Source organism: Phocoena phocoena, chromosome 12 (assembly GCF_963924675.1).
Source record: "Phocoena phocoena chromosome 12, mPhoPho1.1, whole genome shotgun sequence".
Classification (NCBI taxonomy): domain Eukaryota; kingdom Metazoa; phylum Chordata; class Mammalia; order Artiodactyla; family Phocoenidae; genus Phocoena; species Phocoena phocoena.
The window spans coordinates 8,911,584-8,936,846 of record NC_089230.1 but is presented as its reverse complement, the minus strand read 5'-3'; the positions used below and the strand labels follow the sequence as shown (position 1 = coordinate 8,936,846).

Here is a 25,263-nt window from a genome sequence, read left to right as displayed (position 1 = left end):
CGGTAATTTTGCATTCGTATCAGGAGACTTGATAGAGTTCTTTTTTTCCTAACTCAGTCCTGCCTGATAATATAAACTCTCCCCAAAAAGAAGATGTATTATTTTCCAACAAGAAGGTTTGGAAAACATCAGGAAGGAGTGTGTAGCTGTGAGTTTCCTGAGAAGCGTCTTGGGGAGCCAGGACTGCGGAAGTCACCCCCAGACAAATTCAGATTCAGGTTTAGAACCACGTAGCAGCACCCTGGTCCCTGGCCTAGGGCTTAGAAAACCATAGGCCCGTGTTTTCCGAATTCCTTTATTGTCCCTGAACCATTTCCTTCATGGAGTTCTTATCAGCATATTGAATTGAATGAATGAATGAAGACTGGATCTGTGAACATATAAATGAGAGAAATAGATTATGTGGAAATAAAAGCAAAAGTTTCCCTCAAGCAGAGTGTTTCAAAAGGCTTAGGAAGAGAAACTCTTGCAACACACTAATAAAAAAGACAACCCAATTAAAAAGGGGCACAGGATCTGAATAGACATTTCTTCAAAAAAGGTAAACAGATGCCCAGTAAGCACTTGCAAAGATGCTCAAAACCATTAGCCATCAGGGAAATGCAAATCAAAACCACTTCACACCCACTAGGATGGCTATAATCAAAAAGACATAGTAGCAAGTGTTGGAGAGAATGTGAAGAAACTGGAACCTCATACATTGTTGCTGGGAATGTAAACTGGAGCAGCCACTTTGGAAGACAGTCCGACAGTCCGGCAGTTCCTCAAAAAGTTAAACGTAGAATTATCGTTTGACTCAGCAACTCCGCTCCTAGGCATATACCCAAGAAAATAAAAACTGATACACAAATGTTCATAGCAGTATTATTCATAATAGCCAAAAGGTAGAAACAACCCAGGTATTTATCAACTGAATGGATAAACAAAATGGTATAGCCATGCAGTGGAATATTATTTGACCATATAAAGGAAGTAAGTACTGGCACATGCTGCAACACGGATAAACCTTGAAAACATTATGCTGAGTGAAAGAAGCCAGGCACCAAAGGCCACACACGGTATGATTGCATTTCTATGCAGTGTCCAAAATAGGCAAATATGAACAGACGAAAGATCAGTGATTGTCTGGGGCTGAAGGGAGTACTGGAGGCTGATGAAGATGTTCTAGAATTTACTGTGATGATTGCACAGCTCTATAAATGATACAAAAACCATTGAGTTTTACTTTTTAAATGGGTTGTATGGTATGTCAGTTTTGTCTCAGTGCAACTGTTGACGCCCCCCCGCCCCCCCCCCCCAAATCTCACTTGGGCTAGTTTTAACATCTTAGTGTTGAAAGAGAACAGTATACAATTCTAAAGAAATATGGTTAATTGTCCTTCAGGAATATTTTAATTTAGAAAGATTTGTGGAATGCTGCTGTGTGCCTGGCGTCGTGCCGGGCTTCAGGAGTACAGATGGAAAGAAATCGTCAGGCTGGTGAGAACCAGAGATGGTGTGCGGGGCGCGAATGCGTGCACCAGAGCTGGGTAGGGGCACGTTGCTGTGTGCCCGGTGCTGCCCTAAGGCCCTTTCTCATCATAGTTTTCACAGTAGCTCTAGAAGGATTGCTGCTGTTGCCCCCGTTGCAGATGAGGAAAAGGGACCCCAGCGGGTCAACAGGGTGCCCGAGGCCATGCAGCTGGTGAGCGGTGCGGCCGGGGCTGAGCTCTGGACCTCACGGGACCGTCTTGCTGGTGGGCATGAAGCCGTTGTCCACATTGAATTTCTTCCAGCCTCTGTTTCAGCGTGCTTTTGATTCTTTGTTAAAAAACAGCTAAATGTGTCTAAAATTCAGTTGGCACTCGTTTTTCTTGTACAAGTGAAGTTAGTGCTGTTTCGCTTAATAAATTACAGAATAAGGACTGAGTGGTAATAATCACTTACAGGGATTTATAACTTGAGCTATTTGTATTTAACGTATGTCCAAATTACATTCTTTTAGGGTTAAGGGAAATATTTCTGAACACTGGTGATACTGGTTGTTCACAGTGGCGGTTTCCTGTATATATCTGTAAAATAGAAATTATATCTACCAACACCATTTGAAGGGTTCCTGCCTCAAACGATGAGCATTCTTGGATGAACTGGTGCCTTGGATTAACTGACACTAGAGTTTTGTTCTGCCTAAAAATAGTTCTAGGGGTAGGAGGTGAAGTGACTTATTGAGGGCATTAGAGTACAGCCCAAATAGGCCTTCAGCAGACCTGCGCTGTATTTTTAGTGTAGATTTCTCTACTGTTAATTGTACTCAATAAGTATTTATTGATAAGAATAGCTATAAAATGATAGAAACCTTACATCGGAGAGGGTGACAGGCTAGCATTTTGGGGGAATAATCAAAGACCTGGGTCAAAACTTGGCTTAGCCTCTGTCTGTAGAGGAACACATACTTCAGCTAACATGTTAAATGCTGAAGTTCTTTTGTGCCCAAAGCAAACAGGAGCCCCGTTTTCCTTTAAAAGGGAAGGAAGCTCTGCCTTAGAATGCCTGGGCAGCTGTTAGCACCCTGCCACGTCATCTGGGCAACTGAGAACCCAGCTGGCCCCTGCTTGGTAATTCCTCAACACTCTGGTATGTCCTGACATTGCCAAGCAGACTGGAGGGATTCGCAGAACAGGAAATAAGCGGCCGGGAGATAAGACGGGCAGCTCCGAATCGCAAACGAGAGCGGAAATGAGAAAACTAATCCGGGGAAACAACATCACAGTTTAACTTTATTTTTAAACCAAGGATCACTGGAAAGATTTCTCTCTCTAATTTAGGGGAGCAACCCACCTATATTCAGTTATACCGGTTATACTCACAGCAAAGAAGTGTGTGTGTGGGGACTGCACTTCTGTTTACTGCTGCATCTCAACTGATCAGGAATTACGAAAAGATGACATTGAGTCTGTGAACTCTTTGTTTCTCCAACAACTACTTCTGTGTTGTCATAAGACCAAGACATTTTTAACGTTAGAAATAACTTTAAAATATTTTTTTGCCTCTGCTCTTTCGTGTTTGTGTCATGCTGCGACTTGCAGGCTGTCTTCATGAAGAAGAGAGGTTTTGTTACTGATAATAACTAAATATGCAGTCATGTGTGGCGATGGTTGTTAAAGGAAAAAGGCAAAAGTATAGAAAATGTGACTAACCTCTGTTCTCTGAAATGTGATGCCTTGTCATCAAATATTTTAAGGAAGGTCATAGTAGATGAATGTTCAGTGTATTTAACTTGGGAAATAAGTGTTCTTATTTGTCCTATTCCGCCCTCTTGCAGCCATCCTGAAGTGCATCAGTGATTGTGGGCTTAGGTGACGCAGGTGTGTCGAGGGACCATATTACAGCACATTGTGGGCGGCACTGCTCAGGCCGATCGTTGTTGGGTCCGAAAGTTTATGAAGTTGGTTTTTACTGGCTACTTGGAAATTCTAAATTTTATGATACATTCAGTGCGGTGCGTTTAAAGACTTTAATTGTGTTGGTTTTACTATTTTAAAAAATTAGATCAGTAATTTAAATGCAGAATCTTTAAAGCTAGACTTTAAAAACATGAATCTGGATTTGTTGCCCTCCCGTCCGCCTGTTTTGAGGCCCCTCCTGTGTATGTTCACAACTCTGTACTTGCATGTAGAGCAGGGTATTATGTCTGGTTAGTGAACTGAACTCCGCAGGGACAAAGATTTCCTAACTTTCTATCCTCACAGCCTAATGGTTTGTAATAGGCAGTCTGTCAGTATTGGCTCTTGTTAAAATGCCTTTGGGAGTCGAAAGTAACCTACTTGAAGTAGATTTCAGAGCATAACTGAGTGAGAATAGTAACTTACGTGTGGCTGTTTGGCATGATATGCTCAGCGTTCCTGTGTGTCAGTGTTCAGCGGTGAGCATGCCTCTGCCCTTTTCCTCCGGTGGCCCAGCTCAGGGGGAGGAGGGTGCACGTAAACCTGTGGTTATGGCAGGTGGTGTGAGCGCGGCACCTGCAGAGCAGTGACCAGAGAGGGACAGGCAGTCGCGGTGGAGGGACAAAAGCTAGATGGGGCTGCCGGCATCTGGCAGTGTCCGCATCCACGGAACTTGCATCCGTTTTGCAGGCGGGCCATTGACTAGCTTAGATTTGGCTGACAATTGCCAGGTCTCAAAAGATTGCAGCCTTTCAGCTCTTGATGCACAGTTTTTAAAAAAAGCTACAGTATCCTTACATTTTAAGTGGGTAGTAATTTCCTCTTGGACAATTTGAGGATTTTAGTATGCATCTTGCAACAAATGCTGATACCACCAAGTGTGGTGGATCAAGGCTGGGGGGCCTCTCCTGGCTCTCTGGTGCCCATGGTACAACTTTGAGAGGGGGCAGGGCTTCTGTGTCGGTCTGTGGTTTGGACGCAGATGGACGTGAGGAGGGAACTGTGCTTTTGGAGGCCTGTGATGGTCAGCCCTTGGCCTCAGCCGCTCGCAGTCAGTGGTTTAGAACATAAGTGGAACTTGGGGACCATATGCACCGGCGCCACGTATTCACGAGGGTTGTTAGCTTATTAGGCACAAAGTCCTGGGAGGAGACGGGGTTCGCATCTTATGAGCAGCAGGGGTGCTCTTGCTGGTTAGTAACAGTCCTCGTTTGACTGACATACGTGCGTATGTGTCCACGTATCCATGGCTGTTCTGGCTCCCAGCTGGACTTTGCGCTTGCCGAGGGCAGGCCCTGTCTTCTCCACCTCCGTGTTGGTCACGTGGCAGCATGCAGCACGGATCTGATGAGTACGAGCTGAAGGAAGGAAACGATCACGGTCACCAGTGCGGGCGGGCCAGGTGACCTCCGGAAGCATTCCCCGTGGGGAGCCCGGCGCTGGTTTTGTGCCTCCTGGGACCACTTCATAGCCCTGTGCCCTTACAGGTTTTTCTGGGCTCTGTGAGGGCTGATCCCACAGACCACCTACCTGCGGCCACCTTTTACATGAACGAGTGATAGTTGAGAAAGATGAAAAGGATTGTCCACGTTCAGGATCTTTCAAATTTAAAAATTAAGTTCTCGTACTCATCCGTTCTGAAGCTTATAGTTTCTTCGTATTTCCTCTGTGATAAATCCTGAACAGTTTAGATATTTCAACTGTGTATTTTTTCCAAATTGGCATGCTTAGATGCTGAACTACTTGGAAATAATGTAGCCTGGCAAAGGTACAGAAAATTTCACTTTGGGAGAAAATGAGATTACATAGGCCGCACCCTTTCTTCCATCTGTACCAAGCAAATAGTGCCCTGACTCAGGTACACACAGTAGGTTTCGAGGAAATCGTTTCCCCACCGCCCAGGGCCCTCAGGCGAGCGAGCCTGGCACTGTGGAGGCGGGGCCGGGTACGGGTGGGCTCTGGGCCCGCTCTGTGGTCACGGCGACGGGCGCTGCGGCGCCGTGGTTCGTGGTTTGCTCAGGTGCCTGCTGTTGGTCAGGAGGCCACGTCACGTGGGCCTCGTCCCCTGAGGCGCTGCCGTGTGTCCTCTCTGCTGGACTCCCCACCCCCCATCCTCCCCGAGTCCTTGCCTTTGTTCCATGCGTTCTAGTTAGTTCTGGGTCTGATAACGTCGTAGACGTGATTGCGGCCCACGGGCTCCTTCCCTGCAGTAAGTGTCTTTTTGGTCGTTTCCTAGGTCGTGTTGGTGAGGTGGAACGAGCCGTACCAGAAGCTGGCCACGTGCGACGCAGACGGCGGGATATTCGTGTGGATCCAGTACGAAGGGCGGTGGTCTGTGGAGCTGGTCAACGACCGAGGGGCCCAGGTGAGCGGGCAGGACGCTCCTCCAGGGAAGGGCGGAGGGCAGATGAATGAAACCAGCATCCTGCTTCTCGTGCTGCCCGTTGAGTACACCACTAGAGCGAGAGAAGGATCGTCCTTCCTTCTCTCCCACTCTGCGGCTGTTGTGAGAACGCTCCAGGCCTTAAGCTTTAATTAAACCTGTGAAGTCGTTTTTCACCACTCAGTGTTGTGATTACCTGTTAAGTTCCGATTTAACGAAGCGCTCCTGGCATAGCGCTTCTTTGCTGCCCCGTGGAAGGTATTTTCCCGTGTTGTCATCTTCCCAGTTCTCTCACGGGGAGCTCCACATGACCGTTCTCACAGCCAATCCCCAAGCCGAGTTTTTCACAGTCCCTTCGGTCAGGTTTCAATTAGCGGGGCCACCTGTTGTCATCACTCAGCTCTCCCTTTCTGGTACCAATTTGTCGCTGCTCTGAGGAAAACAGTTGCTCCAGGGACGCCCTGCCGAGCCGTGCTCTTTTAAAAACCACTTCGTGGGTTCTCGTGGCTGATGGTATGGCCCTGGCTCTTCCTCCCCACGAGGACGGCTGCGTGGAGCTCCTGTCTCGTGTGTTTAAGGACACGGGTCCCGTGCCAAGGATTTGACAGGCCCAAGTGCTGGGGGAACCTGTACTGACAAGGAGTTTCTTAGTCTGTTTGGCTCTCCGGGGTGGTTCCCCTGTGACTGCCTTTCTATACATTCCTAAGGAAATGAATTCTCACCCTCTCTCTTCCCATCTGGTGCTTAAATAAGCTACGAGCTTTCCAACTTCGAAAGATGCAGACCGGTGAGGTGACGTAAAATTGCAGGGAATGAAGCTCTTCCTAGCAGTTACTGCTAGGCTGAGGACCTTTGTAAGATGTCATCACAGAAGGCAAAGCTACCTCTGGGTGCAAACAGAACATAACTTCTTTGTGTGAGTTTACTTATTTGGTAGGGTCGGTGTAATAACTTTGACTGACTCTGGTAAGGCCTTACCGGTTTCCTGTATTCCGCCGTGAGTGGAAAAAGGCAGAGGTGGCGCCTGCACTGTGACTACTAACTAACCTTGAAATTGAGCCACAGATGTGGAAACCTCCATGCCCAGAAGAAGTTCATGTCACCTAGAAGGTGGACACTGTGGCCAAGAGCATGAGCTCTGGAGTCAGCGTCTCAGTCCATCACGCTTCAGTCGGAGATACTTCACTTCTGTGCCTCAGTTTCCTCATCTGTGCACAGGGAGTTTAATGGTGCCTGCCTCCACGGATCACTTGGGAGGATTACAGAAGATTACATGTGGAAGGGAGTTCCCTGGTAGCCCAGTGGTTAGGATTCCAGGCTTTCGCTACCCGTGGCTCGGGTTCAGCCCCTGGTCAGGGAACTGAGATCCTGCAAGTTGCGTGGCACAGACCCCCCCAAAAAACAGATTAAATGTGGAAAATGCTGTGCCACTGTCTGCACATGATGGTTGTCCCCACAAGTTGTGATAGTGCCTGAAGCACTTACGAGGTGCCAGCACCCACAGCCGCCGACAACAGGGCGTACCTGCCCTTAAGTCGTCGCCATAACGTCATCACCAAAGACCAGCTTCAGGCCTTGAGGCGGCAACTCTCCACAGCTTCCCGTGAAGTGGAGACTCTTCTGAACTTGCCCATGAGGGTCTTTGAAGTGCCGTTGTTCTCCCTTCCACCAGAGTGAAGCCTTTCCCTAGAAAGGCCCAGTGATCACGTGAGACATGTCTTCAGACCTTGGCCGGCAAGAGGTCTTACAGAGTGTTACTCTTACAGAATGGCACTCAGTGCTGGCCTTTTCCAGGTGTCATCCCTCACCTCCACAGGAACCCTGTTGGGAAGATGTTGTGACTCTCAGTTAATGGAAGAAAAACCCCAGCTCAGGGAGGTTGAGTAACTCACCCAGGGAAGTTAGTTCATGGTTTGTAAAGCCAGAATTTGAACCCAGGTTTGAGTCCGAAACTCTGTCTTGTTCCCAGACAATAAACTGTTTTCTCTTTAGCAGAGGTGCATATACTCATAGTACATCCAGAGAGCTCAGGCTTCACTGCCATTGGCGAGTCCGGCCCCCCCAGCCTGGTGGTGCTGCCACACTGTCTCCTGCTAACGGCAGCTTCTCTGAGGAGGGAGACATCTGTCACCTCCACGTCAGAGCCGTGTGGCCTCTGCCACCGTCATATACCCTCAGCCTTTCTTTTCATTGAGAGTTCGGCAAAAAGAAAAGCGTGTTAGAAACTAGAACGGACGAATTCAGACCTGGAAGTGAATGAGCTTACATGGACCAGAACATCTGGAAGCACCTAGAATCTCCCAAAAGCCTGTTCCTTTCAGGTTCGACCAGAGTAATCACTGTATCTAGTGATCTGATCCAGATCTTCATATAGCTTTGCTGTTTGCCACTCTGACTCTACAGACCTCAGAATCCATTGAGCACTTGTTATCGTTAAGCACTTGCATTTGGGGGAGATTTGGCTGCTTTTAATTGTGTTGGAGTCACGTCCTGTGTGAGAAGCGTCATGCACCGGTGAGGATGGCTCACTGGTGGAGGGAGCGGAGGGTCCGTGCGCCGGGAGCGGTGTCTGGGGGCAGGAGGGACGGTTCTGTGCCTGGAGGAGGAGCGTCCTTGAAGTGATACTCTTTAGAAGAGGTGACAGGTGATCTTTGTTATACAGCAGGCCTTTCATTTTCGTGAAGTAATCAGACATTTGGCAGAAGCCAAGTGAAGCTTTAACACTCTTTTTTTCAGGAAATGATTATGAGTCCTTTATTTCCAAAATGAGTCTGGAACAGTGCCTGCATTATTTCATAGCATTGGTCACAGGCCGGCTGTGCCAGGCCCAGGCCTCGGACCATCAGAGGAAAGGCTGTCTTGGGCGGCGGGCCGTCCAGGCTGCTCCTCAGCTTCGGTCAGTCATGTCGAGAGAGCCCTGAACGTGGACAAGGAGTGCCACGGCCCCCCGCATCGGATAGGCCACAGCAGAGCGCTTTCTGCTTATTTCCTTAACACACTAGGGACTCAGTTCCCCTGGTTTTGTTTTTCCAATTTTGGTACAGTCTTATCACTCCATGCCAACCTAATTTAATAAACGCAATTAGATCATGTAAACATCCTCTGTTACATTTTTTGTGACTGTAAGATGGGTGGTGCCTTGGAGAAGCATCTTGTCACTGGCTATACGTTTTCTCACTCTAGTGAGATGTTTTTCCTTTAGCACAAAGATAAATGAGTTAAAACCCATGTAAATAAGTAACATTATCTTTGCAAAATGAAAGGACTTTTACAGTTTATTGCAGAATTAATGTGTTGTCTGTAAAAAAAAAAAACTCTTCAGTTCTTAAGAAAAACTAGATAACGTAACTGGTTGAAACATAAGGTCAGAGAAACCAAGATTCTGAGTTGAAAAACAAACAGCTTTTTCCAGTACCTTCAGACCAGCTGTCGAGGAGCTGTCTCACACCCCCATGCCATTGTCACGAGGGGGACGGGCTGACCACTGATAACCTATAACCCCTGCTGGGAAAACAGCAAGAAGTTCATGTCCTTTTGGTGTGTGTTCATTTGTTTTATTACTACCTGAAGTGTGAAAAGTCCAGTAACGTTACAAATTTCAATGAAGGTGAACATTTCCAAGTATAAGCAACAGTGAAGATGATAGATAATCCATTTTTTTAAGTTAGAAAATATTTAAAAGGTAGTACAAACTGAAAAAGTAAATTAAGGCGATAGAAACAGGGCCAAATATAACAATAATTAGAATAAATGTAAATGAACTGACTTCACCGATCAAGATGATGCTTGACAGGTTACGTTTTTAAAAACATAGCTATATGCTATTAGGAGCCACACCTAAAACTTAAGGACATATACAAGTTTAAAGTAAAAAGGTGGAAAAGATGTACTGAGCAAATTATCCAGGAAAAAAGAAAGCTGGAGTAGCAACTTATTTTCGGATGAAATAGACTTAAAGATAGAAAGTAATGTTTCGTTTATAGAGTGCTACCACATAATGATAAAAGCTGTAGTTTACCAAGATAATGTTTTAAATATGTATGCACTTATTAATAATAGCGTCAAAATATATGAAGGAAATTGACAGAACTGAAAGTAAAAACTGATAAATTCATTGATATTCTGAGAAGTTTCAACAACAAAAAAAATCAGCAAAGATACAGAAGATCTGAGCAACACAGTTAACAAGCTTGACCTAATGGACACTTGTAGTTACTGAATCCACCAAGTAGAGAACATACATTTTTCTCAGACACACACCGAATGTTTACAAAAATTAATCATGTTCTGAGGTTTCGCAGACTTTTTCTGTGGAGGGGCAAGATAGTACATATTTTAGGCTTTGTGGACGAGGAGTCAGAATTGAGGATATTACGTAAGTACTAACCAGAAAGAAAAGAAAACCAGAAAACTTTTTGTTGATAAAGTTAAAAAGTTTATTTATGGATGCTAAAATTTGAATTTTATATAATTTCACATACAACAAAGGATCATTCCTCTCGAAATTTTTTCCTAACCATTTAAAACCATAGTTTGTGGACTGTACAAAAATAGGTGGCAAATAGATTTGGCCCACTGGCCATAGTTTGCCAGCCTGTTTTGGGGCATTCATAAAACCTAAACAGATTTCCATTGGTAGCTCTCATGATTATGGCCCATGATTTCTGAATGGGTTAGAAGTTAATAACAAAAACATAAATTTAAGAAATTGGTGGGAATTCCCTGGCAGTCCAGTGGTTAGGACTCGGCCCTTTCACTGCCGGGGCCCAGGTTCAGTCCCTGGTCAGGGTACTAAGATCCCACAAGCCATGCAGCGTGGCCAGAAAAAAAGAAAAGAAAGGAAATTGCTGACCAAATGTTTGGACATTTGGTCATTTTTAAATGCATTGTTAAATAGTTCATGGGTTAAAGAACAAATTTAATGGCCATTTATAAAATCTTAGATCTGAATGATGATGGACTGTCTACATACCGAAACCTGTGAGATAGGATTAAAGTGGTGATATAAGAAAATATATATCCTAGGGTCTTCCCTAGTGGCGCAGTGGTTAAGAATCCGCCTGCCAGTGCAGGGGACAAGGGTTCAAACCCTGCTCCGGGAAGATCCCACATGCCGCAGAGCAACTAAGCCCGTGCACCACAACTGCTGAGCCTGAGCTCTAGAGCCCGCGAGCCACAACTACTGAGTCCACACGCCACAACTACTGAAGCCCACGTGCCTAGAGCCCGTGCTCTGCAACAAGAGAAGCCACCACAATGAGAAGCTCATGCACCGCAACGAAGAGTAGCCCCTGCTCGCCGCAACTAGAGAAAGCCTGCGCGCAGCAACGAAGACCCCACGCAGCCGAAGTTAAATAAATAAACTAATTTTTTTTAAAAAGAGAATATATATCCTTAATTTATGTATATTAGAAAGGAATAAAACTCTGATCAAATGAACAGAGTAAATCCAGTAAAAGGAGAAAGAAAATATAATTTAAATAAAAGTAGAAATTAATGCAATAGCGAAAAAATCATACAATAGAGGAGATCAACAAATTCAAAAATTTGTTCTTTGGAAAAAAATTAATGAAGTAGACAAACTGCTGGCAATTCTTGAGTAAGAGAAGAAAGATGAAACCTAAAATAATTTTATGAATGAAAAGTTGAGCATAACTGTAGATAAGGTAGAGATTACAAGGTAGTCAAAGGTAAATAAAAGATGCCTAGGTAATTCAGTGGGGGAAGAATCATCTTTTTTTTTAAATTGAGGTATAATTGACATATAACATACTGGTTTCAGGTATACAACAAAATTTGTATCTACTGGGAAATGATCGCCACGATAAGTCTATTTGACATCCAAGGAATAGTCTTTTTGACAAATGGTGCAGAAGCAACTGAATATCTGCATTTAAAATTTAAAAAGTAGAACCTTGATTCTTACCATACACCCTGTGCAAAAATTAAATGAATCATAGACATAAATGTAAAAGCTGTACACTTCTTCTGGAAAGTTTGCGTTTGCCACCTTGGATTAGGTAAAGATTTCTTGGATACAAAAAGCATGAAACGTAAGAGAAAACTTGATATTGGACTTCATCAAAATTTAAAACTTACTTTTTGAAAGATATCCTTAAGAAAATGAAAAGGCAAGTTACAGAATGGGAGAAATTATTTGCAGCACATATTCAGATAAAGGGTAGTATCTAGAATTTTTACAACACAACAAGAAGGTCAAAAACGTCTATATATCTGTATACGTATGTGTATGTGTGTGTGTATTTACGTATATAATGAATAGGTGAACGTGAACGGATATACAAATAGATATATATGGCAAGGGATGTGAATAGAAAGGTTCCAAAAGAGGATGTGCATATGATCGATAAGCACATGAAATGATGCTCAGCATGTTAGTCATTGGGGAAGCGCAAATTAAAAGCACAGTGTCCTACCACTACACACCTACTAGAATAGCTAAAATAAAAAAGACTGGCGGTACCGAGTGCTGGTGAGGTGTGGACCTACTCACATACATTGCTGATGGGAATGTGAAATGGTTTAGCCACTTTGGAAAAGCTTCGTAATTTCTTATGCATTTAAACATACACTTACCATATGACCCAGCAGTTAATTCCATTCCTAGGTATTTACGCAAGAAAAATGAAACCATGTGCCTACAGAAAGACTTGCACGTGCATACTCATAGCAATTCTGTAATAAGCAAGTACTGGAAACAACCCAAATGCCCAGCCCTTTGGGGAGATGAATAAATCGTGGTATATTTATACCATGGAATATTACTCATCTGTAAAAAGGAATGAACTACTGATGCACACAAGAAATCAGAATACTCTCAAAATTATTACACCGAGTAGAAGCAATCATAAAGAAAAGTGAGCGTACTGTGTTGTTCTGTTCATGCGGAATTCCTAGAATAAGCAGCTAGTTACAGAAGTTAGGTCACTGGTTGCCTCAGACCCAGGGTGAGGGCAGGGGATTGACTGCCAAGGGGAACTTTATTTATTGCACATAAATTATAGCTCACTAAAGGTGATATTTAAAAGGATGATAGGTACTATTAACAGCTACTTGCCAACAGTTTTGAGAACTTATGTGAACTGGACAAATGCCTAAAAAAATATTCTAATAGAACTGACTCAAGAAGAAATAAAAAGAGAAGCTTGCCTGCTGCTAACACTATTAAATAAATTGAAGCAATGATTAAAAATCATCCCACGAAAAAGTGCAAAGCCAGATGGTTTCACAGGCATGTTCCACCAAACGCTGAAGCAACAGGTCGGCCCAGTTTATACAAATTCTTCCTGGCCATGGAAGAAAAGGGACTACCCTCTAACTCATTCCGAGAGGTCAGCATTAACCCTGATAAATTCAAACAAAGACGTTATAAAAAATGAAATCACAAGTTTGCCTCACTCGTGAATACAGATGTGGAAATCCCAAACACGTAATCAACTTCAACTGTACGTGTAAAGGACAATACTTGACCTCGGAGTTGGGCTTCTTCTAGGTATGTAAGGATGGCATAAAACTGGGAAATCCATGGAAGTAATTTGCTGCAGTAATAGATTAAAAGAGGAAAAACATGTGGTCCTTTGAATAAATGCAATAAATGCATTTGATAGAACTGAACACCCAAGTATAAGTAATGTGTTCTGGTTAGAGATTATTTCTCATTTTGATTGCGGGAATGTTGTTAGCAAGACTGAGAAACATATATAATCAGAAACTGAGAGCTTTACTATCTTGATAAGCGACCCCGAGACACTGATGGAGAATCTGGTACAGGCCGTTCCAGATTAAGAATAAGGGGCAGGCCGTAGAACAGTGTCTAAAAGCAAGGATGCTGGAGCCGCACAACCCTTGATCATTCTTCGCTCTGCCCCTCGCCAGCCCTGTGAGACCAAGGAGAAGTTACTTCTCTCCGCTGTGGGAGGTATTACCATGGGCTTAATGAATTACCATGTGTGACACACTTAGCACCTCCACACTGGCATATGCTTTTCAAATAATGTGTTTTATGTGTTATTGTTAAAATACGTGCAACAACATATTGTATTGTCTCTTTAAGGCCATCTCGATCTTAGCCAAAGGCTAAGGTAATGACTACGTCTAGTCTTTGATGAAAGTGCTTTCCCTTTCAGATTACTAATTGACTCCTTTTATCTGTGTGTCCCAAAGGTGAGTGATTTCACGTGGAGCCACGATGGGACTCAAGCACTTATTTCGTATCGAGATGGGTTTGTCCTGGTTGGTTCTGTCAGTGGACAAAGACACTGGTCATCTGAGATCAACTTGGAAAGTCAAATCACATGTGGCATATGGACGCCCGATGACCAACAGGTAACGCCTCTTGAACCTGATGTGTCATGTTAAAACGACGTGAGCTGAGGGGGAAAAGCGTGAAGTACTAATACAGTGGGGCCGGGGGCGGGGGTGCAGGAGAGCTATCTCAAAGGCTGGTAAAGAATGACAAAGGGAAAGAACACTGAGCTTGTCCAGGTAAAAATTAACACCGAAATTTCATGTGTTAATAGATTGGGGAAATACCATTCCCCACCGATACTGTGAATACTGAGTTAACAGTTTAATTATAGAAAATACTCATCTGCATAAATAAAATCTTCATAAACAGCCGATTGATAAATGGATAATGGACATGAATCGTTCACAAAAGAAGTTCAACCAGTCAGTAGTCATGGTGGGAAAGTATGTACTCTCAGGGAGAAACACGAAATAGCATAGTGAGGGGGTGTGTTTTCACTTATTAACAAAGAAAACGATACCCATGATTTTATTGATCATCCGTAACGGTTTAATCAGATAAGTATTTTCATTCATTGCTGGTAATAATATGCATTCGATCTTTGGGGTGGCAGAGATTTGATACAATTTTTAAGCAAGTCTAAAAAATTATCTGCTTTGACCTGGTAATATGCTTTAGGAATTTATCTAAAAGAGACAAAATGGGAAGAAAATAAAAGTTGTGGTCGTTAAAGCATTCTTTATGATAGTAAAAATTTGGCAACAGCCTACTAGTACGAAAATAGAAGACTGGTTAAGTAAACTGTGGTATAACCACTTAAAGGATCATATAGTAGTTCAATAAATTAGAGATCGTGGTTATAAAGATGACGTAATAATCTGAAAGAGCTCTTATGATATAATGTTAAGGAGAAAACCCAGGATACGAAATGGTGTATGTGGTGTGATTACCACATCATAAAACAACCGAAGGAAACTACCCACATTGTCAAACTAACTGGAAGGAAATTAATCAAAATGCCGCATGTAGGTGGTTATTTTATGGTGAGCCTCTGGGTCATTTTTAAAACCTAATTTCAAGTTTTTCTTTAAGGTGCCTATTTTACGTTCATGATAAAATGATGTATAATAACCTAATAAAATTATATATTGATAATTCATTTTTTAATATAAGGGTTGACTAGTTAAAACCGTTGTAAATGTAAAACTTGTGTTTTCCAAGTACAGGAGAATCCCTAAAATGCCAGAATATTTTATACTTGAGATTTCAGTTTAATTGTGGTAAAATCAAACAGTATAATATGAAACCATAACTTTTTGGGGAACCTTTTTTATTTCTCTTAATGAATTGCTTCTTGTGACTTCTTATCACTGTATATTTCATGTTTCCATTTTATTTTCAAGTAAAAATGCTCAGTATTTTTTTCTCTTCTCAAAATTAGTGTTATGAGAATTACAAAGAGGTGGTAGTCTCAACTCTTGAGTTTCTTCCCTCCCCATCCCCCAAAGGCATCTTAGTATCCAATAGCACATGTGTGTTTCTGTGTGAAGCACTTGGATTTATTTATTACAGCATTTTATTTTTGTAGGATTTTACTGCCCCTGCAGTCTGCTCAGAGATGCGTGCCGTGGCCCAGGGAGCGACCTTGCACACACACTTAACCTCTCCCTGCTTCAGTTTCCTCCTCTGTGACGAGGGGTGTGAATTATTTCCTGCCCAATTCCCAGGGCTTTTGTAATGATCAGATGAGGGAACAGATGCGAAAGCAGTTAAGACAATGTCAGAGGGAGTCTCGGCTTCACATTCTTCCCTCACCTGGAGTGACGGAACCGTGAGGCTCATGTCACGGTCCCCCCTGAGCTGTGCTGGCCAGTGTCCCCAGCAGACTGCACACCTGGAGTGTGACAGGCATGGGACCCAGAGAGGCTGGGGACACAGTGTGTGAGATGCAGCACGTGCCTTTGAGGGCCTTGGGCCACTGGAGGAGGCAGGCCCACAGGTGCCTTGTGCTGCGTCCAACATGGTTACCCAGGTGGCAGACAGCGTGGTGTCGAGCGGGGGACAGAAGCGAGGAGGGCTGCAGCTTCGGCTGAGTCCCCTAGGCTTGTCGGCAGGACCCCAAAGCAGCTTTGCAGATGGTTGGGCTCCTGGCCCACACCTTTGTCTGGATGGCTGTTTTTATGGTTCTGTATTGAGGGCCAGCAGGTGGGATTTCATTTGAGGAAAGAGCTCCATTGCCTTTAAAAAAAAGATTGCAGACCTTGGAGGAATTCAACACAGGGAAGAGGTGTGTGGGACGCTCTATGGGTCGTGTTTGAAGTGAGACATTCCTCCCTCCGTCTCTGTCATTCTTTCGTATCTTTTGCTTAGTTTGAAAATTATTGATGAGAAAAGAGTGTGAAGACAGTATAGTGTTTGTAATGTAATTAATGCCCTGAGCTCTGACATTGGGACAGTCTCAGGTATGGGCTGTAAGAAGCCAGCTACATCTCTTCTCTTCTCCTGGAGAACCTTCTGCCCTCGATGTAGCGTAGAACAGCCTCCAGGATGCCTCCTCACATCTTGAGACAGTTCTGATCGTAATGGGATTTTAGGCCGCTTCCTGTTAACTCTTCAAAATGTAAGCAGTACAGTTTTACAAGCAGTGAGTTTGAAATCTAGCCATTTTCCTGTTTGTCATATATTTTCCTCATGTTTTCTGGGGGGTCTGGGTGAACACTGTGCCTCTTCAGAGATGAACATTTACAAATATGCATCCAGCTCACTTTGAGTCTTAGCTGAGAATCAGTTCACTGTCAGAGCCTTTCAGCTGGCTGTGGAGAACTTGAGACGTGTTTCCGTTAAGTGTCCATCATCGGCTGAATGGATAAAGAAGATGTGGCACATATATACAATGGAATATTACTCAGCCCTAAAAAGAAACGAAATTGAGCTATTTGTAATGAGGTGGATAGACCTAGAGTCTGTCATACGGAGTGAAGTAAGTCAGAAAGAGAGAGACAAATACCGTATGCTAACACATATATATGGAATTTAAGGGAAAAAAATGTCATGAAGAACCTAGGGTAAGACAGGAATAAAGACACAGACCTACTAGAGAATGGACTTGAGGATATGAGGAGGGGGAAGGGTAAGCTGTGACAAAGCGAGAGAGAGGCATGGACATATATACACTACCAAACGTAAGGTAGATAGCTAGTGGGAAGCAGCCGCATAGCACAGGGAGATCAGCTCGGTGCTTTGTGACCACCTAGAGGGGTGGGATAAGGAGGGTGGGAGGGAGGGAGACGCAAGAGGGAAGAGATATGAGAACATATGTATATGTATAACTGATTCACTTTGTTATAAAGCAGAAAGTAACACACCATTGTAAAGCAATTATACTCCAATAAAGATGTAAAAAAAAGGTAGAGATGCTGGCACGTGAGCCAGCACGTGTCTAGGAGTTAGCACTGCTGTCCCAGGAGGAGGGTGAGCAACTGGTGGATCCGTGTCCGCAAGAGCAGGACAGAGGAAAAAGCCTCAAACTTACATCTGACGGATTTAGGTTAGATGAAGAAGCTTTTTGTTGTTGAAGTTCTGAGCACAAGAAGAAAACCCTCCCTCCTTTGCTTTGCGCCCTTCCTGGGAGAACTCCGAGAAGGCGGCTCCCAGAAACATCCCTCTGCGGTGGGGACCAGGGGTTCTGTAGAGGACTTCTCAGGCTGCTGGCCTTGTCCCGTTCTTGTCGCGGTTGCCGCTTCTCTGTCACAGCTCCCACGAGAGGCACGTGTATGGTCTGGGGCGCCAGCCGTGTTTGGACTCGTTGTAAGGGATCTCGGGCGTCAAAGCCGTGTGCACGTGAGGCACATTGGCGACTCCTGCTTGCACACGGTCAGTGCAGCCCCTGATCAAACAGGACTCATTCAGTCCCGGCGTTTGCAACCTCCCTCCCCGAGCCAGTGGTCCTTCCCACTAAACCCAGCCCTGGCCTGCTGGCCTTTCTTGCCACTTCCCCACACCTTCTACTCAGGTTGCCTGCCCCCGGGCCCCCGGAGTCTTGGAGCATCTTCTCTCTGGGCTCCTGCCTCGGGTGAAGGCTGTCCTCCAAGCAGCCCGCGGCTTCCCTTGGCTGCTGCCCCCCTGCTCGGCCCCTTCGGCCCCAGGCCACACGTCCAGGCTTCGTGCTCTCTGGTCGCTGCTGGCCAGATCCAGCCCCTGTCCCAGCCTCGTCTTCCCCTTCCCAGTGCCGCCCTTCGCCTGCTCCTGGAAACCTTCCCCAGCTGCCCTGTGCTGGCGCTGCCACCTCGGGCTCCCGAGCTCCTTCCACGCTTTCTGGGCTCCCACCCTTGGCCTTCCCCCTTTTTGCCTGTCCTCGGGGCGATTTCTTCCACTGCCACGTGTGCATCTCAGGCTCCCCAGCTCTGTGCTATGCTCACGTCTCCCTCTGGTCCTTCACACTGAGCCCCGGCTGCCCGCAGACCCCGCTGGAATCCCGTGTGGTCCGCACTCTCGGGTCTGTCCTCATCCCCGCCCTGCTCCTCTAATTGCTGATCACTTACGCCCCCGACTGGGAGCTGCGCTTGACTTTCCCTCTTCCTTAGCTGCATGCTCTACGTAGTCACTAAACCCTACTGAGTCCACTTCCTAGGTACTTCAGGGCCAGGAATTGATTTATTTGTATTTAAAAGTGGCAGATGACTGTGCTCAGACTAACGTCCGTGAAGGTAGGTAAGGCTCCACGTACCTAGAATTCTGGAGTAGGGCTGGTTGATCTGGGGACTCCCAGGTTCTTCCCACCGCTCCTCTCCTGCAGCTTCGTCCCTTGGCTGGTTCCTTCTGTCGTGTCCGGTGGCTGCTTCTGCCAACTGGGCTGCCTTTTTCTTGGTTCATGTCCAGTGAGGGAGTGAGTGGCTCTTCAGCTCTTTGAAGTTACGCGAGGATCCCCTTGGCCACCGCAGTGGCTTGCACACGGTGTGCATTCCTCAGGGAGTTGTGTGCATCTGCCTTCCTGGGGCTGGGGGTGGCCTACGGCCCGGGGAGGAGGGGGCGGAGAGCACCCTGCAGAGCCCGGGGCAGCCCCTCTTCCGTTAGTTTTAGATGTGTTGTTGGGATGGGAATCTGCTCCCTCTCTGCACAGTCTGCTTCCTCTCTAACTTCCTTTCCTATTTATTTTTACTAATTTTTATTAAAGAGCTGTCGTTTTTAAAAGTCAAATAGTACTCCTGGGTTTATAATGAATGTTTTTTAAAAACCACAAAACACAAGCACCTTTCAGCTCCCTGTGCCGCCCCTCCTGCTCCCAGATCCCTGCTCCCTGTGGCCAGCACTTTGCTTGTGTTTCCCTCCGCATTTCTGAGTTACGGGCTTATGTGCCAGATCTTGATCTTTCTTTGGACTCAGGTCTTCTCTGCCGACTTTGCACGTGGAAGATAAGGACTGGCTCTCTCAGAAGGCCCCCTTCCACGGCTGCCCGCCCCCGACCTCCCATCCTCCCAGTGTGCTCTGTCTTCTCGCTGAAGGCCCGACTCGCACACAGAAGAACCAGGATAGTAGCATTGCCTTCCTCATGCAGTCATTTGCTTTTTCCACAATTAGTCAAGTTGCTTTATTTATTTCCTTAGTTTTCTGTGTACCAATCACAAATTAATCCCTCTGCTCTCCAAACAATTGAAAATCTCCTCCGAAATGTTCCACCACCCCAAGTGGTACATCTGACTCACTTGTTTCCTGGCGCGGCCCCTCCCTGGGCCCTCAGCCGCCTGTTCCGGCCTGAACCGGTTGCTCTTGGCCTGCAGCACACCTGGCATCCTGAGCACCCGTTCCCTCATCTCCTCCTGTTTCTGGGACGAGCACCTTTATTTTTGTGGTTTGTCCCCTCATTTTGGTGGAACGTGTCTTCAGGGTGTTGTATGTTTCAAGATGCTGTGCTTTGTCTCTCTCGCCTGTTTGGCTGGGACGTGGTGGTCATTTTCCAGCTTGTCCTTCGCCTCCAAGGACTTGTCTTAGTTCTGTGATATTTTCTTTTCTCTTTCTGGAAATCTTATTATTCAGATGATGTTCTTTTAGGTTGATGATTTGATTTTAATATCTTTTCTCGCCCTGTTTCTTTTCTTTGCCTAATCTTGTTTTCTGGGTGATGTCCTGAGCTATATCCTCCAAGTTTTCTTTGATTTTAAAAAAGTTAATGCTATCACATTTTTAATTATTAGGAGCTCTTTTTGTTTTGTTTTCTGATTGTTCTTTCTTTTAAAAAAAATCATTTTATTCTTACCTCATGGAGAACAAAACAACGTGAGGATATTGATTTGAAGGTGTTTTTTTTTTTTTTTTTTTTTTTGCGGTACGCTCACTGTTGTGGCCTCTCCCATTGCGGAGCACAGGCTCCGGACGCGCAGGCTCAGCGGCCATGGCTCACGGGCCCCGCCGCTCCGCGGCATGTGGGATCCTTCCAGACCAGGGCACGAACCCGCGTCCCCTGCATCGGCAGGTGGACTCTCAACCACTGCACCACCAGGGAAGCCCTGATTTGAAGTATTCTTTTGTATTCTTCATTGTCTTTCTCCTCCAGGTTCTTTCTGGTTTTGTTTTGGCTTCTCTTTTTCATATTAGATGCTTTTCTCAAATGTCTGGTGATCCTTGGTTGTCTGCTCATATTTAAGAGGTGGATACTAAAAAGTACTTGGAAGCCTGTGGAATGCGGTAATGAGTGGACCTGTCCTTCTACTTGGAAGACCCATCTTGACATCAGAGTCTGTCTTTGAGCAGTCTTCTTCCTGACCGTGGCAGTGTTGGAGGCTGGCTGCCTGTGGGCCTTACCTGGTGGCTGAAGTGGACTCAGTTTTAGCATTCAGTTGCTGGGTTTTTCACCCTAGGGCCCTGAGCTGTGTCTGGCCTTCTGTTCAGCCCCTTCACAGAGAGTAAGATGCGTACCCGCCTGCCTGGGTAGGAGAGGAGATGCGGAGGGCTAACCATTCCTTTTCAAGGCTTCCAACCAGTCCACTCTGGGAAGGTGACCCTAATCAGCTTACTCATGTGTTTCCTGATGTAGCTTTGGGCTTCAGCTCGCTCTGGTCTACTCTGTCACTTACCACGTGCCCACGTGCTGTCAGTTTCTAAGTGTTGACCTCTCTGTCTGCTGACCTCTCCACTGACCTGTTCTCTCCAGTTCTCTGTTAGAGTTTCATGCTCATTACCCCTCAATTGAGTGGGGTTCGGGCAGGTGTTCAGTCCATCACGCAACCCCTCGTACCTTTCTAGGCTTCTCTCTGCCCCTGCTCTCCCCTTCACACTCGCCCTAGTGGACTAGTTTGATTTCCTGAGCTCACATCACTTTCCTACTTTCGAGCGTGCTGTTGCTTCTGCCCTTGCCCCTTGTCTGTCCAGTCAATTTCCAGTCGTCCTTGAAGGGTCAACTCAAACATCACCTCCTCTGTACAGTCTGCTCCCTGCCACCTTCCTCCACTCCAGCCCAGGCAGAGCTAATTAGACTCTGGAGTGTTCCAGGAGCACCTCCTGTACACCAAGAGCACATTTTGTAACATTTTCCACACTGTGTTGTAACTGTTGGTTGCATATTTTCTTTCTTACCAGATGTGAGGGCAGGGGCCACGCCTCATTGTTCCCTGTGCAGCAGTAGTGCGGTCATGCAGTGAGTGCGGGAAGAATGCTTTCTCTGGAAGCGCCGGCCTCCCCCTCCTCTCTGCCTGGTGATGATTAAGTCCTTATCCTCACCTGAGGAATTGCCAGATTTCCTCCCGTCCTCAGGTACCACACAGTCATGAGAGGAGTTCTTGGTTTACCCCACACAGGCTGTCCTGGGAGGGCCCAGCATTAGTTTTTCATTCATAACTGTTTCATACAGAAAAGTCTAATTATTTGGTTTTTCACATCTCCTGATACTTGTGTGGAATCTTTCATTACTTAAGGCTGGTTGGATTGAGGGGTGGGGTGGGGCGTTGTTGGTTCTTTTCTTAACTTTTTAGGCTGTGTGGTTATCCCTCCTTTAGAAAGCAGTTTGAGTGAGGATCCTAATAACTGAATTCTTCTTCCTACTCAAATCCAAAAACAGTTTCTGAATATGAATTGTCAGCTTCATCTTGATTCACGGTATAGAAAATTCAACTCAGTGACAACTATTAGCTCTTAGGATATAGTACCAAGAAAATCCGCGTGGTTTCCTTGGAGGAAGGCCTTTGCAAGATTACATGTCTCCATTTCCTGGCATGGTGTCCCTGCAGTGCTGCCTGAGGACAGCGGGTTAGGATTGATGACGTCTTCACAGACCACCCCGCCCTAAGATTTTTTTCCTTTTTTCTTCCTATGTCATATCTGACCCCTCTTTTTCCCTCTCTTTCATCTCTTCTTTACAGTAATGAGAATTTTTTTATCCTGAGCCAGCAGACTTTTCAGTGTCAATATTCTGAAATTCTCCTCTTTCCCCAGTGTGCCTATGACATATATTCATTTTTTTAACTTTAGTTGTAAGTGAATTATGCACCAGTGTTACCATATTGCAGACCTGGGTCTCCATGGTGCGGGGGGGTGGGTACTTAGCCTCACTAGGATTCTCTCGGTGGTATGGTGAATAGTTATTAGTTATTCTTCTGGTGCAGGGGAGCAAAGTCAGGAATGACAATTTCACCAGCTTGGTGACATCATTCCCGATAAAAATTCATGAAGAACATCCTGGAATTTCATTCAGGAAGTCTGTAGCCATAGGAGGGACACTTTAAGGCTCTTTTCCTTTAATGAGGACACAGGTCAATATTTTTAAAAATCATAAAGGCAAATACTTGTTCTTCATAAAATTTGGAAGTACTGATAATTACTTTGTAGAGTTTATCCAGGCGACGACAGATACAAACTATGATTAAATTATACAGCAGAGGTTATTGTGTGATGATGATGAACTTCAAAAACAGGAGAACGGGGCTTCCCTGGTGGCACAGTGGTTGAGAGTCCGCCTGCCGATGCAGGGGACACGGGTTCGTGCCCCGGTCTGGGAAGATCCCACATGCCGCGGAGCGGCTGGGCCCGTGAGCCATGGCCACTGAGCCTGCGCGTCCGGAGCCTGTGCTCTGCAACGGGAGAGGCCACAGCAGTGAGAGGCCCACGTACTACAAAAAAAAAAAGAAAAACAGGAGAACGATCCTATACAATAGAAGAGAGGGAAGTAGACTATGAAAACAAATTTTCTGCTCCAAAGGATTTACAGACACAGTCTTACAAGTGAAACCTATTATTTCAGTAGACACATATTATGCTTGACCTTCAATTATAATGAATAACCAGTAGTTTCTCCTTTGGAATGTTCTGTTAGGAAACAAACATTTGTCACATAGCTGGAATATTTAAGTGTTTGCTACTGAGGTTAACAGTCCTAAAGAAATACAGGTATTCTTCACTTTATATACTAGATTTTAAAATGTAGGTGAACTGAGTTTTTGTAATCATAATTATACTTAAAGTATCCATGTAAGGAAGTCTTTCCTATTTAAAAGAATATTCTGTAGAAATTGGCCTCGTTTAGAAGGCAGTTTGGTGTGAAATGGGAATTCTTCACCTAATACATCTGTTTGCTAAATGTCCAGACTTTAGTTTTCCACGAGTAGAGGTAATGTTTGTTTATATACTGAAGCTTAAAACCTGGTACTAGGGGCTTCCCTGGTGGCGCAGTGGTTGGGAGTCCGCCTGCCGATGCAGGGGACATGGGTTCGTGCCCCGGTCCGGGAAGATCCCACATGCCGCGGCAGCGGCTGGGCCCGTGAGCCATGGCCGCTGAGCCTGCGCGTCCGGAGCCTGTGCTCCACAACGGGAGAGGCCACAGCAGTGAGAGGCCCGCGTATCGCAAAAAAAAAAAAATTAAAAAAAAATAAATAAATAAAACCTGGTACTAAATACTAAAACCTTTTTCAAAGGGAGTCCTAAATACTTAAATAGACTTGATATTTTCTTAGACACTTCAAGCCATGATTTCAAATAAACTAGAAGGGGTCTGGGGTTGGTATGTCTTAAACAGCCCCAAGAGAAGGCTTTCCAATTTTCAAGTCTTAGTACACGCAGATGTGAGTGGGGTGAAATCTTCTCCTCCGGCCTCCATCTTGGTGTGTTGTTTTCGTTGTTTTTAACCGAGGAAGAGAGGTTTATTCTTTTTGCTTTTGGATACAAATGGTAGATTCCAAGCCTCCTCTCATCAGCTGAAAGTAAGTTTTTCACAAAATGTGGTCCCTCCTGATCCAGTGTCTGCTGATGTGATCAGTGATCCACCAGCGTTTTTACAACAACTTTAAATGCAGTCGGTGCCGTGACGTGGACGACAACAACAAGAAAAATCTCTAAAAGCACCCCTTGTGCCTCTGTGACATCGATGAAATGAAAGCTGTTTTTATGTACACGCTTCGTAAGAAACATGACCTTTATTTCTCATTTGGAGTAGACTGGAGTCAGGACTTGAGTGGTGTAGCAGGATCGTTAAAGGCGATACTTCAGTGCAGGATTAATTCATTTAGTTCAAATAATTTTAAAAATAAAAATATTTAAATCATTACTGTACAGCGTCTTTCCAGAGACATGAATTGGTGAAAAAGGAACTGGTATGGTACTAATATACGCTTAAAGATTTAACACATTAGTCGGTTGAAAAGAGTAATTATTCATTTAATTCTGAAATATAAGGTTATGAAGTACCAACATAGAACTCATAGATTTGCTGACTCCCTTGAAGTATTTTAAGTAATAAATGATTCTGTAGGGTTTTTTAATTTTATAAATTTTAAAACTTTGATTATAAAAAATTCAGTAACATGTCAAAAGTAAAGAACGCAGATATTTTACCACATTTGCTATTTTATCCCTTTATTCTTTTTTTTCTGTGCTGTATTTAAGGCAAATCCCAGATAGCATGTCCTTTCACCCATACTTATTTCAATATAAATCTCTTCAAAATGTGGGATTTCCTTCCATAACCACAGTGCTGTTATCTGTCATACCACCTCTTATCTTTACTTTGAAGAAGGTCTTGTCAGATTAAAGTAAATGATTTATCTGGGGCTTGGATTAGCCATGGCTTTAAAGGAGGGCATCTGTTACATCAAGAAGATAGATGTTCATTCTGAAGTTTTTCTTTGTCTTGCACTGTAAGATAGGAAATGGTTTATAAAGGAAACTTTAAAAAGCAGCATAAATCTTTACTTTCTCAGCTAAAAATG

At 44.8% G+C, this 25,263-nt stretch overlaps 1 protein-coding gene across 1 annotated transcript in view; it reads left to right on the top strand.

Moving 5' to 3' along the window:
* TULP4 (TUB like protein 4) overlaps window positions 1-25,263 on the top strand; it is a 166,285-nt gene that overhangs the window by 86,541 nt on the left and 54,481 nt on the right. The window contains exons 2-3 of the mRNA XM_065889044.1: window positions 5,659-5,787; window positions 13,990-14,151. Coding sequence (XP_065745116.1) covers window positions 5,659-5,787; window positions 13,990-14,151 — 291 coding nt within the window. The remainder of the gene's footprint in view (window positions 1-5,658; window positions 5,788-13,989; window positions 14,152-25,263) is intronic.